The sequence below is a fragment of the Thamnophis elegans genome, chromosome 8 (genome assembly GCF_009769535.1).
Source record: "Thamnophis elegans isolate rThaEle1 chromosome 8, rThaEle1.pri, whole genome shotgun sequence".
Taxonomy (NCBI): Eukaryota; Metazoa; Chordata; class Lepidosauria; order Squamata; family Colubridae; genus Thamnophis; species Thamnophis elegans.
The window spans coordinates 56,630,022-56,641,449 of record NC_045548.1 but is presented as its reverse complement, the minus strand read 5'-3'; the positions used below and the strand labels follow the sequence as shown (position 1 = coordinate 56,641,449).

At 39.3% G+C, this 11,428-nt stretch overlaps 1 protein-coding gene across 1 annotated transcript in view; it reads right to left on the bottom strand.

Moving 5' to 3' along the window:
• Window positions 1-2,119: 2,119 nt before the first annotated feature.
• The window catches only part of GRHL2 (grainyhead like transcription factor 2), an 86,835-nt gene continuing 77,526 nt past the window's right edge, over window positions 2,120-11,428 (bottom strand). The window contains exons 15-16 of the mRNA XM_032222286.1: window positions 6,528-6,592; window positions 2,120-4,622 (exon numbers count right to left, since the gene is read on the bottom strand). Coding sequence (XP_032078177.1) covers window positions 4,508-4,622; window positions 6,528-6,592 — 180 coding nt within the window. The 3' untranslated portion in view covers window positions 2,120-4,507. The remainder of the gene's footprint in view (window positions 4,623-6,527; window positions 6,593-11,428) is intronic.

Below are 11,428 nucleotides of genomic sequence, written 5' to 3'. Positions count from 1 at the left end.
AAAATCTTTATAATTTTAATCCATCAGCCTTCAAACTTTTACACTTCTAGAGAGATCCAATTTTATGCAAGTATACCAGTGGACAACAAAGGTTTCCAAAGTAAAGAAAAATAATTGGCTGAACTTGGAAATTCCAACTGAAAACCAATAAATATATGGTTAAAGAAGCTGTTAATATCTCAAGGTCTGACATTTCTTCTGTGACATTTTAAAACTCAAAAAAGACGTAAAAAGTGAGTCAATGAAATTTTAAACTTCAAAGATGCAAAGAGCCAAGATGCTACAAGAAAAATAAATGCCTGCAGGATGAAGTGCTCTTTAAAATTGGTATCAAGCTGATTTATATTAAAAAAATACCTTTAAAAGCCTTTTTTTTCTGATTAGCATCCCAGCCATTACCAACAGCAAGCTAAAGGGAAGTTCTTACACCTGATCATCTGTGCAGAGGGCAAAAGGAATGTATGGGTGGGTTGAATGACCTAGAGGGTAAATTTTTAAGGTCACATTCCACGGCCTGGAAAATAAAGGAGTGATTTAGGCAAAGGACAGATCGTAAGAGACAGTTTAGTAGTGCTTAAGGCACAATACATCAAATGCTAGAAGTCCATAACCCTAGGAAGAAGGCAATGGCAGAACATTACCAAAATTCTGGCTAAGAAAATTGCTAGCACTAGCCCAGGCAGTTGCCAGGAGACCAACCAACCCAGAACATAGTTGGCATGCAGTCAAATAAATCATTGTAGCAGGAATCTCTAGAAGACACTATGCTGTAAAACAATGGCTATATGAAAAAGAGTTATTTTCATATATATCAAGAACCATTGCTTTGAAAGTTTCAGAAACCTGGGAGTTATTGCTCAACAGATCTGAAAGCTTACTATGTTGGAGAAGGCTTATCTGAGAAATGTTTATGGATTGATGCAGTAGGCCATTGTCTTCATTAGTTTCTACTGATGGACAATGACCTTTTTGTATGTGTCACCTCTGTCCTGCTACTTTGCTAGTGTCCTTTCCCATTAGCCCTATACATGGAAGAGTTGGCGCAGTGGTTAAATGCAGCACTACAGGCCACTTCAGCTGACTGCAGTTCGGCTGTTCAAATCTCACGGCTCAGGGTTGACTCAGTCTTCCATCCTTCCGAGGTGGGTAAAATGAGGACCCGGATTGTTGTTGGGGGCAATATGCTGACTCTGTAAACCGCTTAGAGAAGCCCTATGAAGCGGTATATAAGTCTAACTGCTACTGCTATTGCTAAGTGCCATTAAAAACAACAAAGTAATACAAAAACCAGACTACATAATGAATAACAATAACAAAACAAAAAAAATGGTAGGCAGTATATGTACACAGATTCAAATCAAGAACAGTATTCCTCTGTACATTTTTTATATTTACATTCTAGTGGGATTTATCGGAAATGATAGTTTTACAGAAATAAAAATAAAAAAACCCCATTCATACAATACAAATGCCTTTGGAGATATACTGACAAAACTTTTGCAACAGATTGAGTTGGAAGGGGGAAAATTATAGCGAACGTGATGGGATATGACCTGCAGTCTTTCCAAAATTATTCTGCCATCCATGCAGAAAATGATCTGTATTTTTTTGGTTTAGGTCCATTAAGGAGAGAAAAAAAAACCACCTTCATGCATATTGTAAAATGTTCTCAATAAATATAGTTCACAAACTGCATTTCAGTATGTATTATAAGGCCAAAAACTACCAAGACTCATGTATAAAAGTAGAGAAGAGCAAATACATTCATTTCATTTTTTTTCTCAGTCCCTAATTCTTATGAAACTGTGAAGTTAATTCTTTTCAGATCCTAATTTTTGCAAATATATATGGTTTGGTTTATTGCACTTAAGGTTTTTTTTTTGAGGGGGGGGGACTATTAACCTGATACATATTGTGGGACAGATGTCTATGTCCATACTCTTTTGTTTGCAATTTTATCTATTATGCAGGAATTTTATGAATATGTCCCCTAACATAATGGAGATTTATTTCATTTATTTGTTTATTTGTATCCCACCTTTATTATTTTTACAAATAAGGCAGCAAACATATCCAACTTCCTCCTCCTATTTCCCCCCACAACCACTCTGTGAGGTGAGTTGGGCTGAGAAAGAATGACTAGCCAATCCCCCACCTGGCTTTCATGGCCAAGGAAGGGGAGTAGAATTCATGGTTTCGAGCCTGCTTAACCACTAGATTAGAGGTGCCAAACTCACAGCCCACAGCTGGGTGTGTCATCTACTGGCCACACCCACAACTGGTTTAGTGAAGGGGGGCAAGTCATGATATGTCACATGACGATGCTGTGACGATGTGAGTTTGACACCCCTGCACTAGATCAAATCTGTTCTGTAATTTTTGTACACAATTTCATGAAGAAATGCATGCTACACATCTATGAACTACAAAAGTCAGAAAAGTGTATTTTAATCAGTAGCTAAATGTCAGTTCGGCTAAAATGCAAATCAATTGAATTCATTTCTGGCCCTAATCATGGGTATGGCTTGATTTCTTCAAGAAGTGAAAGAGTGGGGGAAAAACCCTCTGGGTTTGTGCAAGGTATTTAGAAATCTAAGTCCAACCCTTTATAAAGTAGCCATCTCCATATATATAGAAAGCTGTTGGGCACTGCGATTCTCTGCTACTCCTGAAGGAAGCATGAGAACCAATTGAACATTAAGAGATGCTTTGAACATGAAAGAGGCCGATGCACAGATGATAGGTTCTCCTCTGCTAGACATACATACTGGGTATTTACATCTTCTACAACTGTAAACATACAACTGTATTCAAGCCCAGAATTACAACTAGGTTTTGTGGTTCACCATGGGACCATGCCCAATTTTATACATTTTCTTTGCAGTGGTTGTTAAATGAACCCATTTTTCTTATTGTGTGCTTTTTTATGGAAACCAGAAGTAAATGCCAGAAACTGGCAAAAAATACTGAACATTGTAATCATGTGCCTGCATATAGTTGTAAATGCAGGTTTGGTGTGTGTGTGTGTGTCCTTCCAGCAGAACTCCAGAACCAGGACCTCTAATGAGATCAGTCATAACTTTGAATGGGTCACTAAACAATTGGTCATTAGGCAAGGACCACCTGTATTTACATCCTCCAACATATGACATGTTCAGGGGATTGGACTTCTCTACTACACAATTCCAAACTTTCCTTCCAATTTTATGCGTCTGTTGTTTTATAAAGCACATAATTTCCCTAAAATAAAAGCAAAAAATAAAATACCTTGCTAAACTCACACTGATTCCATGTTGCCAGGAACTTACAGAGGTAACTTGAATGGAAAAACATGTGTTTAGAAAAGGTTGGGTAAAAATGGGAAGCAGCCGTTGGTGGGAATGATATAGAAATGTCACTTTTATGACATCTTGCACGATGCATTGCAGAAGTGAACGGCCATTCATTAAGAATGCATATCACAGAAGATTTAAAAAACAAAACGAGAGAGGGAGAGATAGAGAGATAGATAAAGAGATAGGAAAAGTATTTCAGGCACTGGAAGACTGCAGCATAATTGAATAAGCCTGACTCTCTCAAGCTGCTGCACTCCAAACGGCCTTCAGTTCTACTCTGTAAATGACTGACTTAATGGAAGTCTAAAAATAACAGAAAGCATCTCTTTGAAAGACCTGAGAAGCTGGTATAGAATAATCTTAGTTGTGACAATAAGGAGTTTTAACTTTATAATGTGGCACCTGGATAAGCTTTGAACAAAAGGTATCAAAAACCCTGAAGAATCAATAGCTGGTGAGAGAACTTTGGTCTTTGGACAGGAATTCTGCCAACTTCTTATCCAAACACAGAATAGAGTGGCAGTAAACACATCCACACTGATAGGAAAATATATTATTACATATTATAAACACATATATACAGAAGTTAAAATGGATGGTGTTTTACTTACAAAGTACATGCCATCTGAAAATCTTAAAAGCCCTCAGTTGACCTGCAAAGGGAGGGATATGGCTAAGCTATGTGATACCAACACTAGAAGTTTGGTATACAGTAGGTGTGCAAAGATCACGAGGCACTTTGCACATTGTTAACGCTTATCAGGTTTTCTAGCAATTCATTTAGAAGGTGAAATTTCAGTGATTAAGTCCCAGTGGAACTAACATTATTTTTCAACTTGTTATTTTCCTTGTCTTAACTATTTTTGTTGTTTTTATTTAAAGTCTCTGTTATACCTTTGCAACATCAAGATTGTGAAGTCTAGGGTCCACTGATTATTTACATATTGCAGAGTGAGGAGCAATAAATAATGAACTTTGTGAAGAAATGTTCTTTTGAACAGACTCGTCAGTAATTGCCAAATTGGCTTCCAGTGGCAAAAAAAAATGTGGTTGTTTCCAATTTAGTTTTGCAACAACCTTTCTTCTCCGTTATCAATGAAATCAGGGTTTTATTATCATTTCTTCCTTGATGGCAAAACGTTTTCACTTCACAAGGTCTATGCCGGTGTAAACTAGATTTCTGTCAACGTGACCTTGAAACCCTCCATTATGTTCTCCATGTTTAGGATGAAAGTGTCTTCATTGGAATAATGTTCAATGATGTTATCATCCATATTTACCAGAATCCTGAAACAGGAAACAGATACATTAAGAAAGTTGAGATAATGGCTAAATACACAAACTCATAATACAAGGTTGTTTTTTTTTTCATTTTGATTCAATCCCAAAGGTGCTTTTTCAAAAGGCAACTGGATCTTCAAGAAAAAAAAAAGTCCAGTTGCCTTTGGAAAAAGCACCTTTGGGACAACCATGATCTGGATGACTTGGGAGTCTCCATAGACATTTTGATTCAGCTTGTTGTATAAACTATCCATTGTGATTAGCATGCCTTCCGAACTCAGACAATTCTAGATTATTCAATAAATTATGGTTGTAAAACAGTAGCTTTGTGGCTGTGGAAGTCTATCAATTAAGGGATAGATTTAAATTGATGGTTCAAGGTTGTGTGCAAGGATTTTATTTTATGTTAGCCATTTGTACGAGGGCCTTGACAAAATTCACAGGCAAACTCATTCTCCAACTTGAAATCCAACTCCAAGTTGCCCCATAAAATGTTTTGTGATTCTTTGTCCTGAGTCAACATGCATATTCTTCTAACTGTTAATGATTCAAAGTCATATTAATTCTCCAGTTATATCCATGCTAGAGGAATCCCACTTAATTCTCCTGTGCAACTTCTTATGTTATTTCATTGTATTTTTAAAAAATTCTTTACAATATAATTCCTGTGCACCACAGCAGGAAGCGGAAAGCATACATTACAGATGCTGCTGGATTACCACTTTAATATACCTTCATCTTCACCTTAGTTGCTGGAATGGCTGGAATTATAAGCCAACATGTCCAGGGCCATTGTCAGGGGAATGGGTTAAGCCACGATAGTATAAAGAACTGATAAAACATTTGCTTGAGGCTCATGGCCAGAGAATAGACAATATCAAGCTTGATTTACTGATGCTGTAGTGTAAGACCATTGGAAATTGTCAGGAGGTGAAGCAAGATTCCATAGAGGAATTTGTAGGTTAGACATCTACAGTTAAATTATGGTAAGTTAAACTGAAGGGAAATCAAGATAGTGACCTCATTTAGGTGTTCCAACAGAAGAGAATATATGTACCATAGAGTTGAACTGTGGAGTCCTTGATGCTCTCTGAGCCTGGTTGTTAAATTGCAGATGTTTTATTACCCAACCAGGTAACATCAGTGCTACTGAACGTGGGGTTTGTATACAATAGCTTGTCCTGCCAGTGTTGATGAAGGTGTGGTTTTCTCTTTACTGTAGACTGCTGGGGAGGATGCGTTGTAATACATTTACACATTATTCAAAAGAGGCAATTAAAAAATTAAGAAGGAAACAGGAATTTCTATAGCTGGCATCTTACAAGGGGTTCATTTTCATGCTGTTATCATTAGGTGAATTGTAGCTTTGTTACTTATGCCTCAGCTACTTGGGTCAAAGCACAAAGCCAAATTGAGAAGTCCCAAGGGCATTGTTTGCAACAAGTAGGGTAACTGAGGACCCATTGAATAAGCATGTGTGTGGTAGCCCTCTATGGCTCTCCAAATAACACAAGTGATAGGGGTAGAAACTGTGCTGATACAGCTTCCAAAGTCTATACTGAAGGTCCCAAGCTATTAACCTCCAAGAACAATTTCTACTAATCTGCTGGACTACAGAAGAACTGGGCTACAATTCACACCATTCACAGCATCTCCATGCTGTTCAATGACTGGATATGTTCAACATATCTGGAGGGCACCAAGTTAAGGTATACTATAGCAGAACCACCCAGATTAATTAGAAGCCAGTGGTTGATTTGATATCTATTGCAACCCCTGTGTGAACCTGGATCTGGGAATCTGTCTTGCAGTGTGAGCATATATCAGACCGTGAAAGATTTAAAAGCTTAGCTGCGGTCTCAGGACTATTTTATAAAAACACGAACTGCAGGATTAGTTGATTTCTCTTACCCTTTTTTGCTTTTTTTATAAAGCTTTGTAATCTTCTCAGCTGGAAGGCCATATTTCTCAGAAATCTATATTTTAAAAAAGAAAACAAAAGGAGAGATTTATTAAAAGCAAACCTACTGCAGAATCACCACCCTCAGTTAGAATTAGGCAATTCATAGCAGGCTACACAATGTCCTTTCTTAGTGCTGCAGAACCTGGAGATTGCACTCCAGGTTTGGCAGGACAGAGTGGGACTTACACACAGGAAATGGAGCACTTTTAGGTGTAGCTTCCTGCCACTTTTAGTATTTTAATATTTGCCTATACTACACTTTCTGTGTGGTTTCCTTCTTATGGCTTTCATCTCTACTGATTTAAAACAGGCTTCTCCTCTAAAGAATGAATTAAGACCAACTCCTCCGAGAACTGAGCCCCTAAGATCAAAAGTGAATCTCCTTGCAAGAATTTTTCAGATTAGTGAAAGTGTCAGAGGTGAAATTCAGCAGGTTCTGGAGAACTGGTAGAGGAAATTTCGAGTCGTTCGGAGAACCAGAAAATACCACCTCTGGCTGGCCCCAGAGTGGGGTGGGAATGGAGATTTTGCAGTATCCTTCCCCCAGGAGTGGGGTGGGAATGGAGATTTTGCAGTATTCTTTCCCTGCCACGCCCACCAGGCCACACTCACAGAACTGATAGTAAAAAAATTTGCATTTCACCACTGATTCCAACTGATGCCCTAATGAAATCAGGAGCCTCAAGCAAAGCCTAAGAAAAATCCAGTTGTTTATAAGGAGTGCCATGTCAGCACGGACCCAAGTGAACGCAGCTCTGGCTTCATTTGGTTCGCGCTTTGCCTCTGACCCTGTTTCCCACTCCCGCCCAAGGTGTGTAATCAGTCACATTCCCCAACAAAGCAAACATGGGTTGTAAAAATCACTCCCTCCAGCCGTTGCATGTTTCTGTGGAGATGGCCTTGACTTTGGCCAGCTAGGTGTTTTGACTGAGGTGAGGTGCAAATTCCTCGATGCAGCTGCGAGGCTCGATTCCCCATCCCCCTGCCTATGGCAACTCAGGAGCAGGTCAGGAAATCGTCGAGAGTTGACAGAAAGCAATTTGGGAGTATACCATGATCTGATACTGATACTGTGCCTAAATTTCCAAATGTTGAAGGTAACAAAGAGTATTCTAAGCAATGGTAATACACTTGCCTTGCAGCCAATCATACTTTGGTTTCATGAAACCAGACAGATGGAAATATATGGCACAGCCTTATAGAGTGCCCAGAAGCTTCACTTGATGAAAGCTGGGGTGGGAGGAAGCTGTTCCAGGCAGAGCATTATGATCAGATTGCATTTACAATCCCAAACCACACATTTTGGCATAAATGAAAATAAAGTTGGAATACAGCAAGCAAGACGGCTCCTTTTCAGAGGCTCCGGTTTTAGTTGAATCTGTGCTGTACAACTAGTGCCCAATTGGGCATACAGAAACCTAAAAAATAATTCCTTCTCTGTGCCATCTGGAAATCTGGGGAGTTTAATTGGACACATTGTCAGAAAGCCAAACTGAAAAAGGTTCTAAGCTACAGCATCTTATAAAGAAGACAATGAATCATCAGCCCTCATCCCCAAAGGAGAATCCTGATGAAGCATGAGATAACAGATCTTAGAACTTAGTTGATTCTAAGAAAATGTTAGCACCCAAAGGAGTGAGTTATACCAGTTATTTCACGTATATTATAACCAAAATATTTCAAGTTATATGTGCAGAGTGGAATCTTTGATCCCCATTTATGGCATTAACCAAGACTGAAGAAAAAGATTCTTGTGAGAGATTTTGCTGGCAAAAGAGAAACACAAATGATTCCAAAAAATACTGGAATTAATAGACGAGGCTCTGACATATTACCATTATCTCAACTGTTCACAAAACTTCCTTAATATGATTTTGCAACTCCGTATGTGCAAGCTTTTCCTAGAGTTATTCCAACAGAAAATCTCCCAAGTAATGGCTGAACATTCTTTCCCCTTCTGTGTTTCCCATATGTTCTCAGTACTGCGGTGTTTCCTCAAAAATAAGACAGTCTCTTATTTTTTTTGCCCTCCCCCCCCAAAAAATAAGCTCTTGTCCTTATTTTCAGGGAGGTCTTATTATTTTTGAGGTGCAGGAGGCAGTGAGTGTGGTCACCTCATGGCTGCTGCTGCGCTGCAATATTTTCGGGGGAGGGATTATTTTAGTGCATGCGCTCAAAAACCCAATTGGGCTTATTATCTGGGGAGGGCTTATTTTGGAGAAAACAGGGTACCAGAATAGTTCTTCCATCTTGATAATGCTTAGAAGTTTTAATCTATCCATCTATGTTTATGCAAGCTGGGAGCAGATGCATTGCAGCATGTTCTTCACTTAAGAAATGCAGATCTCAGAATTGTTTCTGCATTCTTAAAGGACACACTCCACTGTCTTTATAAATTAAACAAACTAACTTTTCAGGGACACTCAAATTGGGAAAACACGTCAAGAGAGGTTGGGGAGGGGATACAGGCTGTCCTTGGCAACCAGATTTCACAACACATCAAAGCAAACACCTTTCCCCATTGCAGGTCAACACAATCAAATTGCAGACCTAAAACGAAAGGATTAAAGAATCATCTCATCTACATTTCTGCACTGAGAAAGCAGCTCTGAGTTGGATCAGAATAGACTAGACAGAGAGCAGGAGGTAATATTTAAGATGCCTCCTTTTCCTTATTTCTTCTTGTGCCTCTTGAAAAAAATCCAGAAAGCACTTCACAGCAACAGTACAGAAGGCTGCTGGAAAATGACAACAGGAAAGGATATATCAGTATGTGGACTTCTGATTTCCAGAATTCCCCAGCATGCTTGCTAGGAAATTTTGGGAATGGAAGACCACATTCTATCAAAGTTGCTAAAGCTGAGAAACACTGGATTAAACTGTTCCTTTCCTTTAGAATGGAACTTCTGATCTCCAGTGCGGTCCCCTTAAATACAATTCCAAAATCCTAATGGCCAATTGTGATTAATTTCAAAGTGTCTAAAACTCAACCTTGTTTTAGTTATGATCATACTTTTCCTCCTCGACACCATTGCTTTAGACAAACTCAAATGGCTCTGAATTTCTGTAAATTCAGAGCCATTGAGGGGTGTGTGTGCTCAAAAGTGATTGAAATGCAAGGGGAAAAAAATTAATTGGGGAAACAAAAGAACAGGATGGATGCCTTTATATAGTTATCTTCAGGGGTGGTATTCCCTTACCTTCCCTACCAATTCGCAAAGGTGAACGCCTGCGCCCCGTCTGGGCATGCACTCAGCCTTCCGCGAATGTGCTTTGACTTTAAAAAGTGCCTAAATGGGATGGCATAGAACCGGGGCAGATGGGCAGGACCACCCACGATTTCTGCTACCGGTTCAGGCAAACTGATCCGAACCAGCAGAATACTACCTCTGGTTATCTTCCTAATATGCATAATCAGGTCAAATGTTCCCAGCTCATTAGTGCAATTGATCACTATCCCTGCTTATCCATATTGATGGTTCAGATATACTATTATGGAAATGATATGGTACAAATATGGTGCATGTCATATGTTGACTTGTATCATGTGCATGATGAAATTGTTGCAGATACGTACTTTCTAATTTAACAGGTAAAAGAGATTGAAGACAAACCATTTTCTCAGTCAAGAGCTCACTGTATTTTTTTAAATTCAGAACGTAACAGAAAATTTCCCTTTGCTTATGGACAGCCTGGCAGACTTTATTGATTCCACAATTGGTGGTGAATGACTGCTCTTAATTGAAAAAAAAACTATTTGCATAATGCCAATGAAAAGGAAAATACTGGCATGAAAACTAGTTATGCGAGGTCTTTCCCTGCACAATGGTTCTTTACACTTAAAGCAGACTATTAAATCTTGTTTGCTCGGTTTGGCTTTCCAGCAATTTGAAATGAATTATCTCTATAATCTTTTTTTGCTTTCTCACTCTTTTTTCTCTGTTTTTAATTTTATTGTGAATGTGTTTTTAAGTCTTTTAATTATGCCTTAATTTGTATTTGCAATTCAGCTTTGGAATCTTTTCTGAGCAAAAAGGCAATTGAAAATTAATGAAGAATCACTTCACACCTTTCCTGTGAAGAGCCAAGCCAAGGGAAAATGGCAACAGAGAAAGCTTCTTAAGCATGGGTGTCAAACTCAAGGCCCAGGGGCCGGATCCGGCCTGCATGGTGCTTAGATCTGGCCCATAAGGCTGCCCTGGAAACAATGAAGGACCAGCTCGCAGTACCTCTGCCAAAGGAGGGTGGGAGGGCTGCAGGCGGCCCTCCCGAGCTCCATTTTCACTGGCAGAGGGTTGCAGGAGGTCATTGCAGCTGAAAATGGAGCTCGGGAGCCTGTTTTCGCTGGCAGAGCACTTGGGTTGCATAGGCACCCCCGACACGAGTGACGTCAAACTGGCCACAGCCACCATGCCCCCTCATCCCCTCGAGGTCAAACACAACCCTGATGCGGCTCTCAATGAAATCAAGTTTGACACCCCTGTTCTTAAGCAATGTTAAGGGACTTTGTCTTGCTCTTCATAAAGATAGAAACAGCAGTGCTGCCCCACAAGCAAAAGCAGGAAGAATTTTGACATGAAAACAGGAGGCAGATAATCAAAAAATATTCAGTTGGCACCGACAGCAAACAGATTCAATAGTTGTTGTTTTGAGCTTTATGGATATGGTGGCAAATTATTGCAAGCCAGGGATCTGAGTCACTGCTTTTAATCACTTACCGGTACTAGTAATTTCTAGCTGTCAATAATGACTGGTTAGACTCTTAATAACAGCCCCGAGTTATCCAATTTCCAGAATTGTTTTTCTGAACTATGCGGTACTTAACAAATATTCTATTTAGTATGTAGAA